Source organism: Coregonus clupeaformis, chromosome 1, assembly GCF_020615455.1.
Source record: "Coregonus clupeaformis isolate EN_2021a chromosome 1, ASM2061545v1, whole genome shotgun sequence".
Taxonomy (NCBI): Eukaryota; Metazoa; Chordata; class Actinopteri; order Salmoniformes; family Salmonidae; genus Coregonus; species Coregonus clupeaformis.
In genome coordinates this window covers 73,939,740-73,958,554 of record NC_059192.1, presented here as the reverse complement: position 1 = coordinate 73,958,554, position 18,815 = coordinate 73,939,740, and the positions used below count along the sequence as shown (strand labels likewise).

Genomic DNA, 18,815 nt, shown 5'->3' with positions numbered 1-18,815 from the left:
CCTGGAGGAAGTGTGCGGCCCACGTGCGCAGATTAGAGGGAACATTGGCAAGGACTAGGGAGTTTTTAGGATAAAAATAAACGGACTAGAGCTAAGCACAGGCAAAATCTTAGAGGGAAACCTGGTGCAGTCTGCTTTCCAACAGACACTGGGAGACAAATTCACCTTTAAGCAGGACAATAACCTAAAACACAAGGCCAAATTATACACTGGAGTTGTTTACCAAGACATCATTGAATGTTCCTGAGTGTCCGAGTTACAGTTTTGATTTAAATCGGCTTGGAAATCTATGGCAAGACTTGAAAATGTCTGTCTAGCAATGATCAATAACCAATTTGACAGAACTAGAAGAATATAATGCAAATATTGTACAATCCAGATGGGCAAAACTCTTAGAGATTTACCCAGAAATGCTCAAAACTGTAATCTTTGCCAAGGTGATTCTAACATGTATTGATTCAGGGGGGTATATAGCTTCTTACTTTTGTCTTCTTATTTATTATTTTTATTTATTGTATTTCTTACCTTATGTTATTTGTAGTGCTGCATTGATATTGATTACTGCATTGTTGGGCTTCGAGCTTGCAAGAAAGCCATTTCACTGTACTTGTGCATGTGACATTAAAACTTGAAACTAGCCAGTTGTAAACCAGGTAGAATAATCTCTCTTGGACAGACTATGCAAATCAAATTTAGGTTAACCAAGATTAGGTACATGGACAAACATGAAAGCATAAATACAGAATGCTGACATGTGTAATTGGCCTCCTCCATTATCAATAGGTGTTCCTAATGTTTTGTCCACTCAGTGTAGATCAACAGCCCTCTGTTCCGGAACCCCCTTAAGTCCAAAAGCTTATTTTCTATTCCATTCTTCTCCTTTCATACTTTTGAAGGGAACATCTCTTTCAGCTCTGGTTCGTTCCCTTCTCCCGTCTCCCGTCTCCTCCTTTCTCCTCCTCTTCCTCTCCAGAGGTCTCATGACAGCCCCACAGGTGAGCAGCAGCCCCCCATGATGAGGAAGCCTTCCCTCCAGCCATAGTGGTCCAGCAGAACCTGACCCAGGGGGGACAGGACAGAGAGGAACACGGGGCTCCCGGCTGCAGCCAGGCCATTGGCCAGGGGACGAAGCTTGTCGAAGTAGCTCACCAACATGATGAGAGAAGACTGGAAGTACAGCGCCAGGCCCAGACCTGAGCATAGAGGGATAGGGAGAGCATTAGTCATTGGGGGCCCGGGCCGAAATCATTGTATACAGACTATGGGAGGCTATACGATAGAGCTGGATAGAGAGAGGGATGATTGGTGTGTGTTGTGATATGTTGCAGGTACAGTTGAAGTCGGAAGTTTACATACACTTAGGTTGGAGTCATACTCCACACTCCACACATTTCTTGTTAACAAACTATAGTTTTGGCAAGTCGGTTAGGACATCTACTTTGTGCATGACACAAGTAATTTTTCCAACAATTGTTTACAGACAGATTATTTCATTTATAATTCACTGTATCACAATTCCAGTGGGTCAGAAGTTTACATACACTTAGTTGACTGTGCCTTTAAACAGCTTGGAAAATTCCAGAAAATGATGTCATGGCTTTAGAAGCTTCTGATGACATCATTTGAGTCAATTGGAGGTGTACCTGTGGATGTATTTCAAGGCCTACCTTCAAACTCAGTGCCTCTTTGCCTGACATCATGGGAAAACCAAAGAAATCAGCCAAGACCTCAGAAAAAAATGTGTAGACCTCCACAAGTCTGGTTCATCTTTGGGAGCCATTTCCAAACGCCTGATGGTACCACGTTCGTCTGTACAAACAATAGTACGCAAGTATAAACACCATGGGACCACGCAGCCGTCATACCGCTTAGGAAGGAGACGTGTTCTGTCTCTTAGAGATTAATGTACTTTGGTGCAAAAAGTGCAAATCAATCCCAGAACAACAGCAAAGGACCTTGTGAAGATGCTGGAGGAAACAGGTACAAAAGTATCTATATCCACAGTAAAACGAGTCCTATATCGACATAACCTGAAAGGCCGCTCAGCAAGGAAGAAGCCACTGCTCCAAAACCCCCATAAAAAAGCCTGACTACAGTTTGCAACCGCACATGGGGACAAAGATTGTACTTTTTGGAGAAATTTCCTCTGGTCTGATGAAACAAAAATATAACTGTTTGGCCATAACGACCATCGTTATGTTTGGAGGAAAAAGGGGGCCTCTTGCAAGCCAAAACACACCATCCCAACCGTGAAGCACGGGGGTGGCAGCATCATGCTGTGGGGGTGCTTTGCTGCAGGAGGGACTGGTGCACTTCACAAAATAGATGGCATCATGAGGAAGGAAAATGATGTGGATATATTGAAGCAACATCTCAAAACATCAGTCAAGAAGTTAAAGCTTGGTCGCAAATGGGTCTTCCAAATGGACAATGACCCCAAGCATACTTCCAAAGTTGTGGCAAAATGGCTTAAGGACAACAAAGTCAAGGTATTGGAGTGGCCATCACAAAGCCCTGACCTCAATCCTATAGAACATTTGTGGGCAGAACTGAAAAAGCGTGTGCGAGCAAGGAGGCCTACAAACCTGACTCAGTTACACCAGCTCTGTCAGGAGGGATGGGCCAAAATTCACCCAATGTGAGAGTGTGATTTGAAGGAGTCAGGCGCAGGAGGGTAAATCACCAAATACAGAGTTTTTATTCCGTAGGACACAGTTATGCTGGATAGCGTCAACAAAATACAGGCACACAGGGAACAATATCCCCGGAAAATACAAGGTACGGGTAGCTCAACCGAGCTACACTCAACTCACAGTCACCCACAAGGGAACACTTATACATGTACTAATTTTACATTTTAGTCATTTAGCAGACGCTCTTATCCAGAGCGACTTACAGTTAGTGAGTGCATACATTATTTTTTTTATTTTTTTTTATACTGGCCCCCCGTGGGAATCGAACCCACAACCCTGGCGTTGCAAACGCCATGCTCTACCAACTGAGCTACATCCCTGCCGGCCATTCCCTCCCCTACCCTGGACGACGCTGGGCCAATTATGCACCGCCCCATGGGTCTCCCGGTCACAACAGAGCCTGGATTCGAACCAGGATCTCTAGTGGCACAGCTAGCACTGTGATGCAGTGCCTTAGACCACTGCGCCACTCGGGAGACTAATGAGGGGCTATGAACCAGGTGTGTATAATTGACAAGACAAGACAAATGGAATGATGATATATGGAGCGGCAGTGGCTAGTAGGCCGGTGACGACGAACGCCGAAGCCTGCCCGAACAAGGAGGGGAGGCAGCCTTGGAGGAAGTCGTGACACCTAACTTATTGTGGGAAGCTTGTGGAAGGCTACCCGAAACGTTTGACCCAAGTTAAACAATTTAAAGGCAATGCTACCAAATACTAATTGAGTGTATGTAAACTTCTGGCCCACTGGGAATGTGATGAAAGAAATAAAAGCTGAAATATATCATTCTCACTACTATTATTCTGACATTTCACATTCTTAAAATAAAGCAGTGATCATAACTGACCTAAGACAGGGAATTTTTACTAGGATTAAATGTCAGGAATTGTGAAAAACGGAGTTTACATGTATTTGGCTAAGTTGCATGTAAACTTCCAACTTCAACTGTACCTGTAAGGTAAAGCTGTATGATGGCGGTGGTGAAGGAAGCTCCCACCGTGCCTGCTGATGCCAGCAAACCTCCGACCAGCATCACCGGCTTGCTGCCAAACCTGTTGACCATGATACTGGACACTGGGCCTGGGCAGAAGGAGTTCACAGACAAACAGGCCATGAGTATTTGTTAATGAAATGATGCAGAACTACAAGAGAACTTGCGTCTCCAGACAACAAATACATTTCCCAGACAGTCACATTTTCTATTTTGTTTCTCACAGCTTTGCTTTGTATACGATTCAAGCTCTCAGAGGCCCCTGTATCATCTCTATGATTGACCTCTGACCTGATCCATAGAGCATGGGCAGTATGATGGAGGAGATTCAGGCCGTGTCGCTGTGGCCTACGTCAAAGTCCCTCATCAGCTCCTTAAAGTAGACACTGATGGCTTTGGGGAAGGCGTAGGAGAACCCAGTGACGACAAAACAGATGAGCAGCACCATCCAGTCCCAGCCACCATCCAGCCCCAGTCCCAGCCACTATAATCACCAATACCAGCCACTATAATCACCAATACCAGCCACTATAATCACCAATACCAGCCACTATAATCACCAATACCAGCCACTATAATCACCAATACCAGCCACTATAATCACCAATACCAGCCACTATAATCACCAATACCAGCCACTATAATCACCAATACCAGCCACTGTAATCACCAATACCGGCCACTATAATCACCAATTCCAGCCACTGTAATCACCAATACCAGCCACTATAATCACCAATACCAGCCACTATAATCACCAATACCAGCCACTATAATCACCAATACCAGCCACTATAATCACCAATACCAGCCACTATAAATCACCAATACCAGCCACTATAATCACCAATACCGGCCACTATAATCACCAATACCAGCCACTGTAATCACCAATACCAGCCACTGTAATCTACCTCTTGAAAATACCACACATTTTTTTTATATTGCCAGTTCCCATCAGACGGTGGTCTAAGCTGGCATTAGTATGGGCACTTGCATACTTATACAGACATGTATGCAAACAAACAAAACATAGCTTTCTGAAATATAGTTAAAACCTTTTAATAAAGTAGAAAATATCTGAAAACAAATATTAAAATACACTCAGCTGCCAAAACCAGAAATCATAGTATTCTAAAATAGGTCAGCACTGATATGATAATGCTTACAAAAGTTAATGAATCAAATAAATACATTTTTATAAAAGGACAGGACACATTTAAACTCTCATACCTTCAATGATTTTAAATCCATAGAAATGATACATCTATAATTTTCCAGTACATAAAATGAATTGGTCACTAACACTCCCCATCCATCACCATACTTTATCTATTCCCTTCTTCATTCTCAGGTATCACTGTGAACCTGCCTCCAATTTTCTATTCATCACTTCTTCCTTCGACTGTGAATCTTTACATTTACATTTAAGTCATTTAGCAGATGCTCTTATCCAGAGTGACTTACAAATTGGTGCATTCAACTTAGGATAGCCAGTGGCACAACCACTCCTTTTAAAATAATTTTTTTGTGGATTTTTTTATTTATTTTTATGGGGGGTGGGGGGGGGTAGAAGGATTACTGTTATACCATTCCAGGTATTCCTTAAAGAGGTAGGGTTTCAAGTGTCTCCGGAAGGTGGTCAGTGACTCCGCTGTCCTGGCGTCGTGGGGAGCTTGTTCCACCATTGGGGTGCCAGAGCAGCGAATAGCTTTGACTGGGCTGAACGGGAACTGTACTTCCGTAGAGGTAGGGGGGCTAGCAGGCCAGAGGTGGATGAACGTAGTGCCCTTGTTTGGGTGTAGGGTCTGATCAGAGCCTGAAGGTAAGGAGGTGCCGTTCCCCTCACACCTCTTCCAGCTCCTTCTCCATCAGGTGAGACTCTGCAGTGGTTTCTGACAACTTAAGAGAAAGGGAATCAGTTACTTGCTCCTATAATGACTACTAATGGCCTATAAAGGGAATCCCTTATTCAAGGTTAATTGTATGGCTTATACTGTATATCTATCTATGCAACTGTTTTCAATGGGATGCTTCAAGCTGATGAGAACCTACCATGTCCAACAGGAGGTCAATCTTCAGCCTGAGTAGGTTGTTCTCCTCTTCAAGCTGTAGGTTCCTCTTTTTCAGTCTCTGCACCTCCTTCCCTGTACATTCCCTTCAGACTCTGGGGGCGAGAAACAAAACAGCAAATGAAAAAGAAAACAAATAAAATGGAAATATCAGTGGTGATCAGACTTCTGACAGTAGCAGTGCAGTTTTCTACTACATTTAACGTTAATTGATGATCAATTACCTGAAATCCATTGTCTGTTTTCAAATGTCAAGCTCTGGCCCCCAATGTTCATAACAGGGGCTCCATACTCAAGACCCAACTATATTTCCCTCGTAGACCGATCCAGCTAGACCCAACAAATGAAGAGGGGGGGATGTAGAGACTTACTTCACATAAAAGACAACAGATGCACATTGTGCAGAATAATGTTTTTGGGGGTGCGACAGAAATTTGATCAACTCACCGTGTGCAGATTGAAGAGAGAAACAAACTTACATTTTACATTTTAGTCATTTCGCAGACCCTCTTATCCAGAGCGACTTACAGTTAGTGAGTGCATACATTTTTCATTCTGCGAGGAGTCTTCTTTGGACTGAAGGTGTTGCCTAAAAGCGGGATCTTCTTCATCAGCTGCGTTAGATAGTGAGACAAATAGATATTGTGTAGGATGAATGTTTGATTGATAACTTCTTAATTTGCTGCTTTGGAAATAGCAGTCAAGTAACGTTAGCTACGTAGCTAGCTAACGTTAGCATAGCATTGCAAGCTAAGGCTACCAACAGCAACAACATTACGCCACTATCTTTGTCGTTTTGATGAAGTAGCTAGCCTAATCATATATTTAAATAGCTAGCTAAATTACTGTACAACGCTTTTATTGACCTAGCTAACTCGATATCCTTGGTTAGTAGAGGCTTCCCTTCTCTTTCCCGCCCTACAGACATGCAGCGCAAGCGCTACAGACCAATTTTGCTCTAAACGGGTAATAATGGATGAATTTACAAATTGCAACACAGCATTTGAGTTGGATGATATCAAATCATTTTGCATTTTTATGATTATTTACTTAACTACATACCATTCGATTCTATATAGTTTGACAAAGTCTACATTTCATCCTTGTAATAATGTAAACATTTGATAAATACCCCTGCTGTTTAGTTTGAGTGGGATAAGCCATCAACGTGAACCATGGTGATAGCGTTACTTTGTGTTTGTTTTGTGTTTGTTTACCGAATGCTTTGATCGAACTGTTTTCCCTGCGAAATGGTTTCTTCAGTGTCATAGTGAACTAATTTATCATCCCATACAAAAAGACAGTCCGGTCATAGTCCCCGTGGTAATTCATGTTATAAAGGGCAAATTCCGTTCACTCTCAACTAGCCCCAGTGGCCTAATGGATAAGGCACTGGCCTCCTAAGCCAGGGATTGTGGGTTCGAGTCCCATCTGGGGTGAATAGTTTTTGTCCATTCAATAGCGGTGTCAACAACTAAATGCAATACATATCAACATAGCTAATAGCTTATAAAAAACGAATGGATGATTTCACACAAACATTTCATTGAATATATATAAATGATTTATCTTGTCATAACATTTATACTGAACAAACATTTTGTGCACAAATTTATTTACATCCCTGTTAGTGTGCATTTCTCCTTTGCCAAGATAATCCATCCACTTGACAGGTGTGGCATATCAAGAAGCTGATTAAACAGCGTCATCATTATAAATCAAATCCAATTTTGATTTGCCCTTAATCAACAATGCAGTTTTAAGAAAGAATACCAAAAATAATTACACAAAAAAATACAATATAAAATAATACGAAATAAAAGTAACAAATAATTAAAGAGCAGCAGTAAAAATAACAATAGCGAGGCTATATACAGGGGCCACCGGTCAATGTGCGGGGGCACAGGTTAGTCAAGGTGCACATTGTACTGGGGAAAATAATAGGCCACTCTAAAATGTGCAGTTTTGTCATACAACACAATGCTACAGATGTCTCAAGTTTTGAGGGAGCATGCAATTGGCATGCTGACTGCAGGAAAGTCCACCAGAGCTGTTGGCAGAGAATTTTAGAGAATTTGGCAGTATGTCCAACCGGCCTCACTGCAGACCACGTTTAACTGCGCAAGCCCAGGACATTCACATCCGGCTTCTTCAATTGCGGGATCGTCTGAGACCAGCCATCCGGACAGCCGACGAAACTGAGGAGTATTTCTGTCTGTAATAAAGCCCTTTTGTGGGGAAAAACTCATTCTGATTGGCTAGGCCTGGCTCCCCAGTGGGTAGGCCTGGCTCCCAAGTGGGTGCCAGGCCAACTGCCCAGTCATGTGAAATCCATAGATTAGGACCTAATGAATTTATTTCAATTGACTGATTTCCTTATATGAACTGTAACTCAGTAAAATCATTGAAATTGTTGGATGTTGCGTTTATATACAGTGCCTTCGGAAAGTATTCAGACCCCTTGACTTTTTAAACATTTTGTTACGTTACAGCCTTATTCTAAAATGTATTACATAGTTTTCCCCCCATCATCAAACTACACACAATGTCCCATAATGACAAAGCAAAAACAGGTTTTTAGAAATATTATCTAATTTATTAAAAATAAAAAACGGAAATATCACATTTACATAAGTATTCAGACCCTTTACTCAGTACTTTGTTGAAGCACCTTTGGCAGCAATTACAGCCTGGAGTCTTCTTGGGTATGATGCTACAAGCTTGGCACATCTGTATTTGGGGAGTTTCTCCCATTCTTCTCTGCAGATCCTCTCAAGCTCTGTCAGGTTGGATGGGGAGCGTCGCTGCACAGCTATTTTCAGGTCTCTCCAGAGATGTTCGATCGGGTTCAAGTCCGGGCTCTGGCTGTGCCACTCAAGGACATTCAGAGAATTGTCCCGAAGCCACTCCTGCGCTGCCAGAGTGACCATCGGGTTCTTGGTCACCTCCCTGACCAAGGTCCTTTCCCCCCGATTGCTTGTTTGGCTGGGCGGCCAGCTCTAGGAAGAGTCTTGGTGGTTCAAAACTTCTTCCATTTAAGAATGATGGAGGCCACTGTGTTCTTGGGGACCTTCAATGCTGCAGACATTGTTTGGTATCCTTCCCCAGATCTGTGCCTCAACACAATCCTGTCTCGTCGCTCTACGGGCAATTCCTTCGACCTCATGGCTTGGTTTTTGCTCTGACATGCACTGTCAACTGTGGGACATTATATAGACAGGTATGTGCCTTTCCAAATTATGTCCAATCAATTGAATTTACTACAGATGGACTCCAATCAAGTTGTAGAAACATCTCAAGGATGATCAATGGAAACAGGATGCACCTGAGCTCAATTTCGAGTCTCATAGCAAAGTGTCTGAATAATTATGTAAATAAGGTATATACAGTGGGGAGAACAAGTATTTGATACACGGACGATTTTGCAGGTTTTCCTACTTACAAAGCATGTAGAGGTCTGTAATTTTTTATCATAGGTACACTTCAACTGTGAGAGACAGAATCTAAAACAAAAATCCAGAATATCACATTGTATGATTTTTAAGTAATTAATTTGCATTTTATTGCATGTATTGTAAGTATTTGATACATCAGAAAAGCAGAACTTAATATTTGGTACAGAAACCTTTGTTTGCAATTACAGAGATCATACGTTTCCTGTAGGTCTTGACCAGGTTTGCACACACTGCAGCAGGGATTTTGGCCCACTCCTCCATACAGACCTTCTCCAGATCCTTCAGGTTTTGGGGCTGTCGCTGGGCAATACGGACTTTCAGCTCCCTCCAAAGATTTTCTATTGGGTTCAGGTCTGGAGACTGGCTAGGCCACTCCAGGACCTTGAGATGCTTCTTACGGAGCCACTCCTTAGTTGCCCTGGCTGTGTGTTTCGGGTCATTGTCATGCTGGAAGACCCAGCCACGACCCATCTTCAATGCTCTTACTGAGGGAAGGAGGTTGTTGGCCAAGATCTCGCGATACATGGCCCCATCCATCCTCCCCTCAATACGGTGCAGTCGTCCTGTCCCCTTTGCAGAAAAGTATCCCCAAAGAATGATGTTTCCACCTCCATGCTTCATGGTTGGGATGGTGTTCTTGGGGGTGTACTCATCCTTCTTCTTCCTCCAAACACGGCGAGTGGAGTTTAGACCAAAAAGCTCTATTTTTGTCTCATCAGACCACATGACCTTCTCAGATTCCTCCTCTGGATCATCCAGATGGTCATTGGCAAACTTCAGATGGGCCTAGACATGCGCTGGCTTGAGCAGGGGGACCTTGCGTGCGCTGCAGGATTTTAATCCATAACGGCGTAGTGTGTTACTAATGGTTTTCTTTGAGACTGTGGTCCCAGCTCTCTTCAGGTCATTGACCAGGTCCTGCCGTGTAGTTCTGGGCTGATCCCTCACCTTCCTCATCATTGATGCCCCACGAGGTGAGATCTTGCATGGAGCCCCAGACCGAGGGTGATTGACTGTCATCTTGAACTTCTTCCATTTTCTAATAATTGCGCCAACAGTTGTTGCCTTCTCACCAAGCTGCTTGCCTATTGTCCTGTAGCCCATCCCAGCCTTGTCCAGGTCTACAATTTTAACCCTGATGTCCTTACACAGCTCTCTGGTCTTGGCCATTGTGGAGAGGTTGGAGTCTGTTTGATTGAGTGTGTGGACAGGTGTCTTTTATACAAGTAACGAGTTCAAACAGGTGCAGTTAATACAGGTAATGAGTGGAGAACAGGAGGGCTTCTTAAATAAAAACTAACAGGTCTGTGAGAGCCGGAATTCTTACTGGTTGGTAGGTGATCAAATACTTACAGTGGGGAAAAAAAGTATTTAGTCAGCCACCAATTGTGCAAGTTCTCCCACTTAAAAAGATGAGAGAGGCCTGTCATTTTCATCATAGGTACATGTCAACTATGACAGACAAAATGAGGGAAAAAAATCCAGAAAATCACATTGTAGGATTTTTAATGAATTTATTTGCAAATTATGGTAGAAAATAAGTATTTGGTCACCTACAAACAAGCAAGATTTCTGGCTCTCACAGACCTGTAACTTCTTCTTTAAGAGGCTCCTCTGTCCTCCACTCGTTACCTGTATTAATGGCACCTGTTTGAACTTGTTATCAGTATAAAAGACACCTGTCCACAACCTCAAACAGTCACACTCCAAACTCCACTATGGCCAAGACCAAAGAGCTGTCAAAGGACACCAGAAACAAAATTGTAGACCTGCACCAGGCTGGGAAGACTGAATCTGCAATAGGTAAGCAGCTTGGTTTGAAGAAATCAACTGTTCGAGCAATTATTAGGAAATGGAAGACATACAAGACCACTGATAATCTCCCTCGATCTGGGGCTCCACGCAAGATCTCACCCCGTGGGGTCAAAATGATCACAAGAACGGTGAGCAAAAATCCCAGAACCACACTGGGGGACCTAGTGAATGACCTGCAGAGAGCTGGGACCAAAGTAACAAAGCCTACCATCAGTAACACACTACGCCGCCAGGGACTCAAATCCTGCAGTGCCAGACGTGTCCCCCTGCTTAAGCCAGTACATGTCCAGGCCCGTCTGAAGTTTGCTAGAGTGCATTTGGATGATCCAGAAGAGGATTGGGAGAATGTCAGATGAAACCAAAATATAACTTTTTGGTAAAAACTCAACTCGTCATGTTTGGAGGACAAAGAATGCTGAGTTGCATCCAAAGAACACCATACCTACTGTGAAGCATGGGGGTGGAAACATCATGCTTTGGGGCTGTTTTTCTGCAAAGGGACCAGGACGACTGATCCGTGTAAAGGAAAGAATGAATGGGGCCATGTATCGTGAGATTTTGAGTGAAAACCTCCTTCCATCAGCAAGGGCATTGAAGATGAAACGTGGCTGGGTCTTTCAGCATGACAATGATCCCAAACACACCGCCCGGGCAACGAAGGAGTGGCTTCATAAGAAGCATTTCAAGGTCCTGGAGTGGCCTAGCCAGTCTCCAGATCTCAACCCCATAGAAAATCTTTGGAGGGGAGTTGAAAGTCTGTGTTGCCCAGCGACAGCCCCAAAACATCACTGCTCTAGAGGAGATCTGCATGGAGGAATGGGCCAAAATACCAGCAACAGTGTGTGAAAACCTTGTGAAGACTTACAGAAAACGTTTGACCTGTGTCATTGCCAACAAAGGGTATATAACAAAGTATTGAGAAACTTTTGTTATTGACCAAATACTTATTTTCCCAGTGGCGGCTGGTGAAAAATATTCTCGGTGGGGCTGTGCCATACTTTTTTTTTCCTGTAACCATCGCGATATATTTTAACACAAACTGCAGGACAGCAGTGCTCAGTGAAACATTCAGTAATTATTTAATGCCAATATTAAAAAGTTGAGGCATTCTTACACAAAAACATATTACACAAACCCAAGCCTTTCATTTGCATTTAAAGTGAACTTTTCACCATTGGTAGTAAACAGGCAACGCAACAGGCATGCTGTCAGAACAGCTTTCTAGAGTACCATATATAACTGGATTTTTTATGCAAAGGTCAACTATATACAAAGAAACATGCGGCCAGAGCTGCTCTGTGTGTGTGTGTCTGTCATCTTATTTGTACAGGAATTTTGCCCGTCTGTCCTTCTGAGTGGCAAACCTCTCAATGACCCTTTGATTAAAGTCAGGAATGTCCCTGACAAGTTTCTTCTCCATGGAGAGCATGGCCAGAGCGTTCAGGCGATCCTGTGTCATGCTGTTTCTCAGGAAGGTCTTGATCCTTTTCAGTGTAGAGAAGCACCTTTCTGACTCAGCAGTTGTCATGGGTGTGGTGATGAGGATCTTGAGGAGGCTGGCAGTCTCTGTGAAAGTGCTCTGAAGGTTGTTCTCCATGAAGAACTGGTACAGGGGCACTGCACCACTACAAGCCTTGAACTCACTGTTCTCATAGATGAGGGACAGTTCGGTTTTGAGCTTGGCCTTGTTCAACATGGGGTACGCCTCCACGGTTGTTTCAAGCGCTGTATCGGGAACTTCACACTGTGTTGTGGGAACAACTCTCCGTGCAATAGTGTTGCGCTGATGAGGTGCTGGGTGAAGGAGAACCTCTCTTTGGCATGACTCAGGATGGTATCACATACCTGTAAAGATACATCATCAGCTTTAATTTGCAATTAAGCTATTTTGATGCAAGTGATCCTGACTGACACATGCCTATGTCCAACTCAAGTATATGATTACCAAGGTGCTGATTGTTCAGGGTTTTGGCTACATACTACCAGGCCTGAAAAAAGTTCTAGGGGGAAACACTGACAATTACATCACAACTTACCTCTATAGCCAACCTCTGTTGTTCTCCTGGTCCCAGCATCCTCCGTCGCTTGATGGGCTGTTGCTGCTCGTCAGATGCGCTGTCCCCACACAAAGAGGGAATTGAGGCCCTGGGTCCAAAAAATAAAGTTTAATTTGATAACTTGCAATCAGACTTCTTAACTCACTGTAATTCCCCCTCAACACACAACCAGTGACTTTTATATATATATATATATATATATATATATATATATATATATATAGACAGACAGACAGACAGACAGACAGACAGATAGTGTGTATATACACACAAACTATGTCTAGTAACTGCTTTTAACCTGTGATGTACATAATTAACTGATGTTATTACGTTTTAAAGCCTTTTTTCTATTACATTTGTGAGAGGGATGCAACATAATTTTGTTCTGCTGTGCACTTAGCAATAAAGTTAATCTTCAATAACAACTAGGCCTCTTCTAGAAATTGACCTGGTGGACACCTGAATAATTATTACAAACTGTGTAGTACTTTCCTGCATTATTATCAACGTCTGATTGTGTCTTCTCTTTCCTTTTAAAATACTAAAACAAATATAATTGTGACGGCTCTATGATAATCACTCACTTTGATGACCAGACACATTTAGGCTTTTAAGCTGTTGTAAGTGAACTATTCATCTTTCTAACAACATCTTTATCAGCCAATAGTAAATATAGTTATTTACCTGATTGTTAGCATGCTGTCTGTGAACCTCTGGACAAGTGCTTTAATGAAGACAGGGTCGATGTTCCTCTTCTGCAGCTGGCTGAAAAGCATGTCCACATTTGGCATGATCTTGTGGAACAGTGCCAGGAAAAAACAGAAAGCCTCGTCTTCGAGCATCCTCACAAAGCCCCCCGCCTCTCTGACAGTCGGGGCATCAAAGTTCCCAGAGTCTCTGATGGTCTGGAAACACGTTAGGAGGTCATCCCTGTACTCGTACACAGTGTTTACAGCGCGACTGTGGAAGTTCCACCGTGTTGTAGAGGCTCTGGGAGTCTATGCGCAACCACTTCGTCAAGCACGGTGGTTCGCTTGGGAGACCTGGAGAAGAAAGCAGAAAATCCTGCAAGGTCGGAAAAGAAAGTGCCGATCCTGGGGATGCGTGAAGTAGCCTGCTGCATGATGAGGTTCAGCTGATGTGCATAGCAGTGGACGTAGTGCGCATTTTCGCACACATCCACTATTTTACGCTGCACTCCGCCGGTGGCTCCCCTCATCACACTTGCTCCGTCGTAAGCCTGGGCAATAAGTTTGGCCTTTTGTCCATGTGTAGAGTATGGTGCTGAGCCTCTCCAGCAGCGCTGTAGCGATGGTGTCGGCGGTTGCGTTCTCGATCAAAATGAACTCGAAAAAACGCTCTTGGACGTTACTTTTAGCATCGATGTAGCGTATCACAAGCACCAACTGGCAGTGGGTGGAAACGTCAGTCGTCTCGTCAGCTTGAATGGCGATAAAATCAGCACTCTTTACTTCCTCCAGGATGTAATCCTTAAGCACTGACAGCATACAGTCCAACAGCTCGTTCTGTATCGTCTTTGACGTGCCCTTAAAACGGTAGCTGTCTTCAGGTGCTCCTCCAGCACACTGTCGAGGGAGGCAACAAAATCCACTAAGCCCCGGAAAATGCCGGGGTTGTCCGAGGAGTCAGTCTCCTCGTGCCCACGCAAGGCCAACTCAAAAGCCCCACAGAACTTCACACAATCGATAATTTTGGATAGAATGTGCCTGTTTTTATCCACCTCCTCATTGTGTTTCCTCACCGCAATCCTGTGGCCGTCATCCAGCTGCGTAGCAATGTTCACCCTTCCTAATACAGCTAGCTTTACAGAGTTGTCCATGTGTGCCCTGGTGTTCTCATGTTTCTTTACCTTCTCTGACAGGTGCTTCATATCCCTCACTCCGGTACCTGTCCATGCTGAATCTGACCCCGTCGTTTTAAAAAGCAAGCACGGAAAGCAAAATAAAGCATTAGCATCAGTGCACCCAGCTAGCCAAGCCTTCCTGGTGTACCAGCTACGGGAGAAGCCGCGCATATACTGCTTCCCTTTCTCGCTAGCCTGCTGTCTGATTGAGAGGTCAGGTTGATCTGGGCCCAGCTCTTTCACACCGAACTTTCTCTGACAAAGTTCTCCTCTCAAACGGATCTTGGAGGAGAGATTTCACCGAGTTAGGGTTGGGTCTTGGAGGAGTAACGTTTGCGCTCGCCATTGTCGTCTAGTAAAAATGGCGCCACTGGAGCCCGGTCCTTATTTTATCAGGGGCGAGCTTGGGGCGATAAAATAATCGCCCTCCTTGGATTCGATTTAAGATCGCTGATTGGCTACATTTTATGTCATACATTCATATCTTAAATTAGCAATTGGCTTAACTGCTACGTAGACCCGCCTCCTCGGGGCACTTTCTGTATCGCCCAGAGCTGACGAGGCGTTTGACAGGCAGAGGAAAGGTTGCGAATATGATTTTCTATCATATCTTACACATATTACTGTGTGCATTCCATATTTCAAACACACAAATATTGACATACTGATGTTTTTATTATTATTATTATTTTTTTTATTTTTTTTTTATTTTATTTTTTTAAATAATTTTATTTAAGGGGGCGGCGCCCTAGCGCCCTCTATCGGCCAGCCGCCACTGTATTTTCCACCATAATTTGCAAATAAATTCATAAAAAATCCTACAATGTGATTTTCTCGATTTTTTTTCCTCATTTTGTCTGTCATAGTTGACGTGTACCTATGATGAAAATTACAGGCCTCTCTCATCTTTTTAAGTGGGAGAACTTGCACAATTGGTGGCTGACTAAATACTTTTTTCCCCACTGTATGTCATGCAATAAAATGCAAATTAATTACTTAAAAATCATACAATGTGATTTTCTGGATTTTTGTTTTAGATTCCGTCTCTCACAGTTGAAGTTTATTAATTTTATTTTAGGTAATTTAGCAGACGCTCTTATCCAGAGCGACTTACAGTGTACCTATGGTAACAATTACAGACCTCTACATGCTTTGTAAGTAGGAAAACCTGCAAAATCGGCAGTGTATCAAATACTTGTTCTCCCCACTGTATATATATATACATTACCGTTCAAAAGTTTGGGATCACTTAGAAATGTCCTTGTTTTCCATGAAAACATACATGAAATGAGTTTGAATAGGAAATATAGCAAAATGAATAGGAAATGTAGTCATTGACAAGGTTAGAAATAATTATTTTTAATTGAAATAATTGTGTCCTTCAAACTTTGCTTTCGTCAAAGAATCCAACATTTGCAGCAATTACAGCCTTGCAGACCTTTGTTATTCTAGTTCTCAATTTGTTAAGGTAATCTGAATCTTTTTATTGGCCAGTCTGAGATACGGCTTTTTCTTTGCAACTCTGCCTAGAAGGTCAGCATCCCGGAGTCGCCTCTTCACTGTTGACGTTGAGACTGGTGTTTTGCAGGTACTATTTAATGAAGGTGCCAGTTGAGGACCTGTGAGGCATCTGTTTCTCAAACTAGACACTCTAATGTATTTGTCCTCTTGCTCAGTTGTGCACCGGGGCCTCCTCTTTCTATTCTGGTTAGAGACCGTTTGCGCTGTTCTGTGAAGGGAGTAGTACACAGCGTTGTACGAGATCTTCAGTTTCTTGGTAATTTCTCGCATGGAATAGCCTTCATTTCTCAGAACAAGAATAGACTAATGAGTTTCAGAAGAAAGTTATTTGTTTCTGGCCATTTTGAGCCTGTAATTGAACCCACAATTGCTGATGCTCCAGATACTCAACTAGTCTCAAGAAGACCAGTGTTATTGCTTCTTTAATCAGCACAACAGTTTTCAGCTGTGCTAACATAATTGCAAAAGGGTTTTCTAATGATCAATTAGCCTTTTAAAATGATAAACTTGGATTAGCAAACACAATGTGCCATTGGAACACAGGACTGATGGTTGCTGATAATGGGCCTCTGTACGCCTATGTAGATATTCCATTAAAAATCAGCCGTTTCCAGCTACAATAGCCATTTACAACATTAACAATGTCTACACTGTATTTCTGATCAATTTGATGTTATTTTAATGGACAAAAAAATGTTTTTCTTTCGAAAACAAGGACATTTCTAAGTGACCCCAAACTTTTGAACGGTAGTGTATATACAGTGGCTTGCGAAAGTATTCACCCCCCTTGGCATTATTCCTATTTTGTTGCTTTACAACCTGGAATTAAATTGAATTTTTGGGGGGTTTGTATCATTTGATTTACACAACATGCCTACCACTTTGAAGATGCAAAATCTATTTTTATTGTGAAACAAACAAGAAATAAGACAAAAAAACTGAAAACTTGAGCGTGCATAACTATTCACCCCCCCCAAGACAATACTTTGTAGAGCCACCTTTAGCAGCAATTACAGCTGCAAGTCTCTTGGGGTATGTCTCTATAAGCTAGCCACTGGGATTTTTACCCATTCTTCAAGGCAAAACTACTCCAGCGCCTTCAAGTTGGATGGGTTCCGCTGGTGTACAGCAATCTTTAAGTCATACCACAGATTCTCAATTGGATTGAGGTCTGGGCTTTGACTAGGCCATTACAAGACATTTAAATGTTTCCCCTTAAACCACTCAAGTGTTGCTTTAGCAGTATGCTTAGGGTCATTGTCCTGCTGGAAGGTGAACCTCCGTCCCAGTCTCAAATCTCTGGATAGATTGAAACAGGTTTCCCTCAAGAATTTCCCTGTATTTAGCGCCATCCGTCATTCCTTCAATTCTGACCAGTTTCCCAGTCCCTGCCGATGAAAAACATCCCCACAGCATGATGCTGCCACCACCACGAGGATGGTGTTCTCGGGGTGATGAGAGGTGTTGGGATTGCGCCAGACATAGAGTTTTCCTTGATGGCCAAAAAGCTTTGCAGCTCCTTCAGGGTTATCTTTGGTCTCTTTGTTGCCTCTCTGATTAATGCCCTCCTTGCCTGGTCCTTGAGTTTTGGTGGGTGGCCCTCTCTTGCTTAGTAGCGTTGCAGACTCTGCAGCCTTTCAGAACAGGTGTATATATACTGAGATCATGTGACACTTAGATTGCATACAGGTGGACTTTATTTAACTAATTATGTGCCTTCTGAAGGTAATTGGTTGCACCAGATCTTATTTAGGGGCTTCATAGCAAAGGGGTTGAATACATATGCACACACCACTTTTCCGTTATTTATTTTTTAGAATTCTTTTGAAACAAGTAATTTTTTTCATTTCACTTCACCAATTTGGACTATTTTGTGTATGTCCATTACATGAAATCCAAATAAAAATCAATTTAAATTACAGGTTGTAATGCAACAAAATAGGAAAAACGCCAAGGGGTATGAATACTTTTGCAAGGCACTGTATATATATAAATATATATATATATATATATAGTTTTTTTTATATATATACATTTACACACAAAAAATTCAACCTGTTTTCGCTTTGTCATTATGGGTTATTGTGTGTAGATTGCTGTAGATTTTTGTATTTTTTAAAATCCATTTTAGGATAAGGCTGTAACGTAACAAAATGTGGAAAAAGTCAAGGTGTCTGAATATTTTCCGAAGGCACTGTATTTTTTCAGTATAGGATTGTAGTTGGAAATGTGTAGCCAAACATCCTAGAAAAGGTCAATTGATGTTATCATGTAGCCTTGAGCCAATTGAAGAGCGCTTCTTAACGTTTGTCCAATCAGATGTCTAGGTTAATATCTATTTAGGTC

At 42.6% G+C, this 18,815-nt stretch overlaps 1 protein-coding gene, 1 non-coding gene and 1 pseudogene across 2 annotated transcripts; 1 reads left to right on the top strand and 2 right to left on the bottom strand.

The window, feature by feature from the left end:
* Positions 1-499: 499 nt before the first annotated feature.
* Positions 500-5,033, bottom strand: LOC121569158 (monocarboxylate transporter 3-like). The gene is given in 4 exon segments (XM_041879885.1): positions 500-1,193; positions 3,646-3,774; positions 3,977-4,169; positions 5,013-5,033. Coding segments are annotated over 4 exon segments (558 nt in total). The 3' UTR covers positions 500-978.
* A 433-nt stretch (positions 5,034-5,466) lies between these two features.
* On the bottom strand, positions 5,467-6,311 carry LOC121569082 (annotated as a pseudogene).
* Positions 6,312-7,123: 812 nt separating this feature from the next.
* Positions 7,124-7,196, top strand: trnar-ccu. Its single transcript has one exon. It is a non-coding gene; the product is annotated as a tRNA-Arg (tRNA).
* The last annotated feature ends 11,619 nt before the right edge of the window (positions 7,197-18,815 follow it).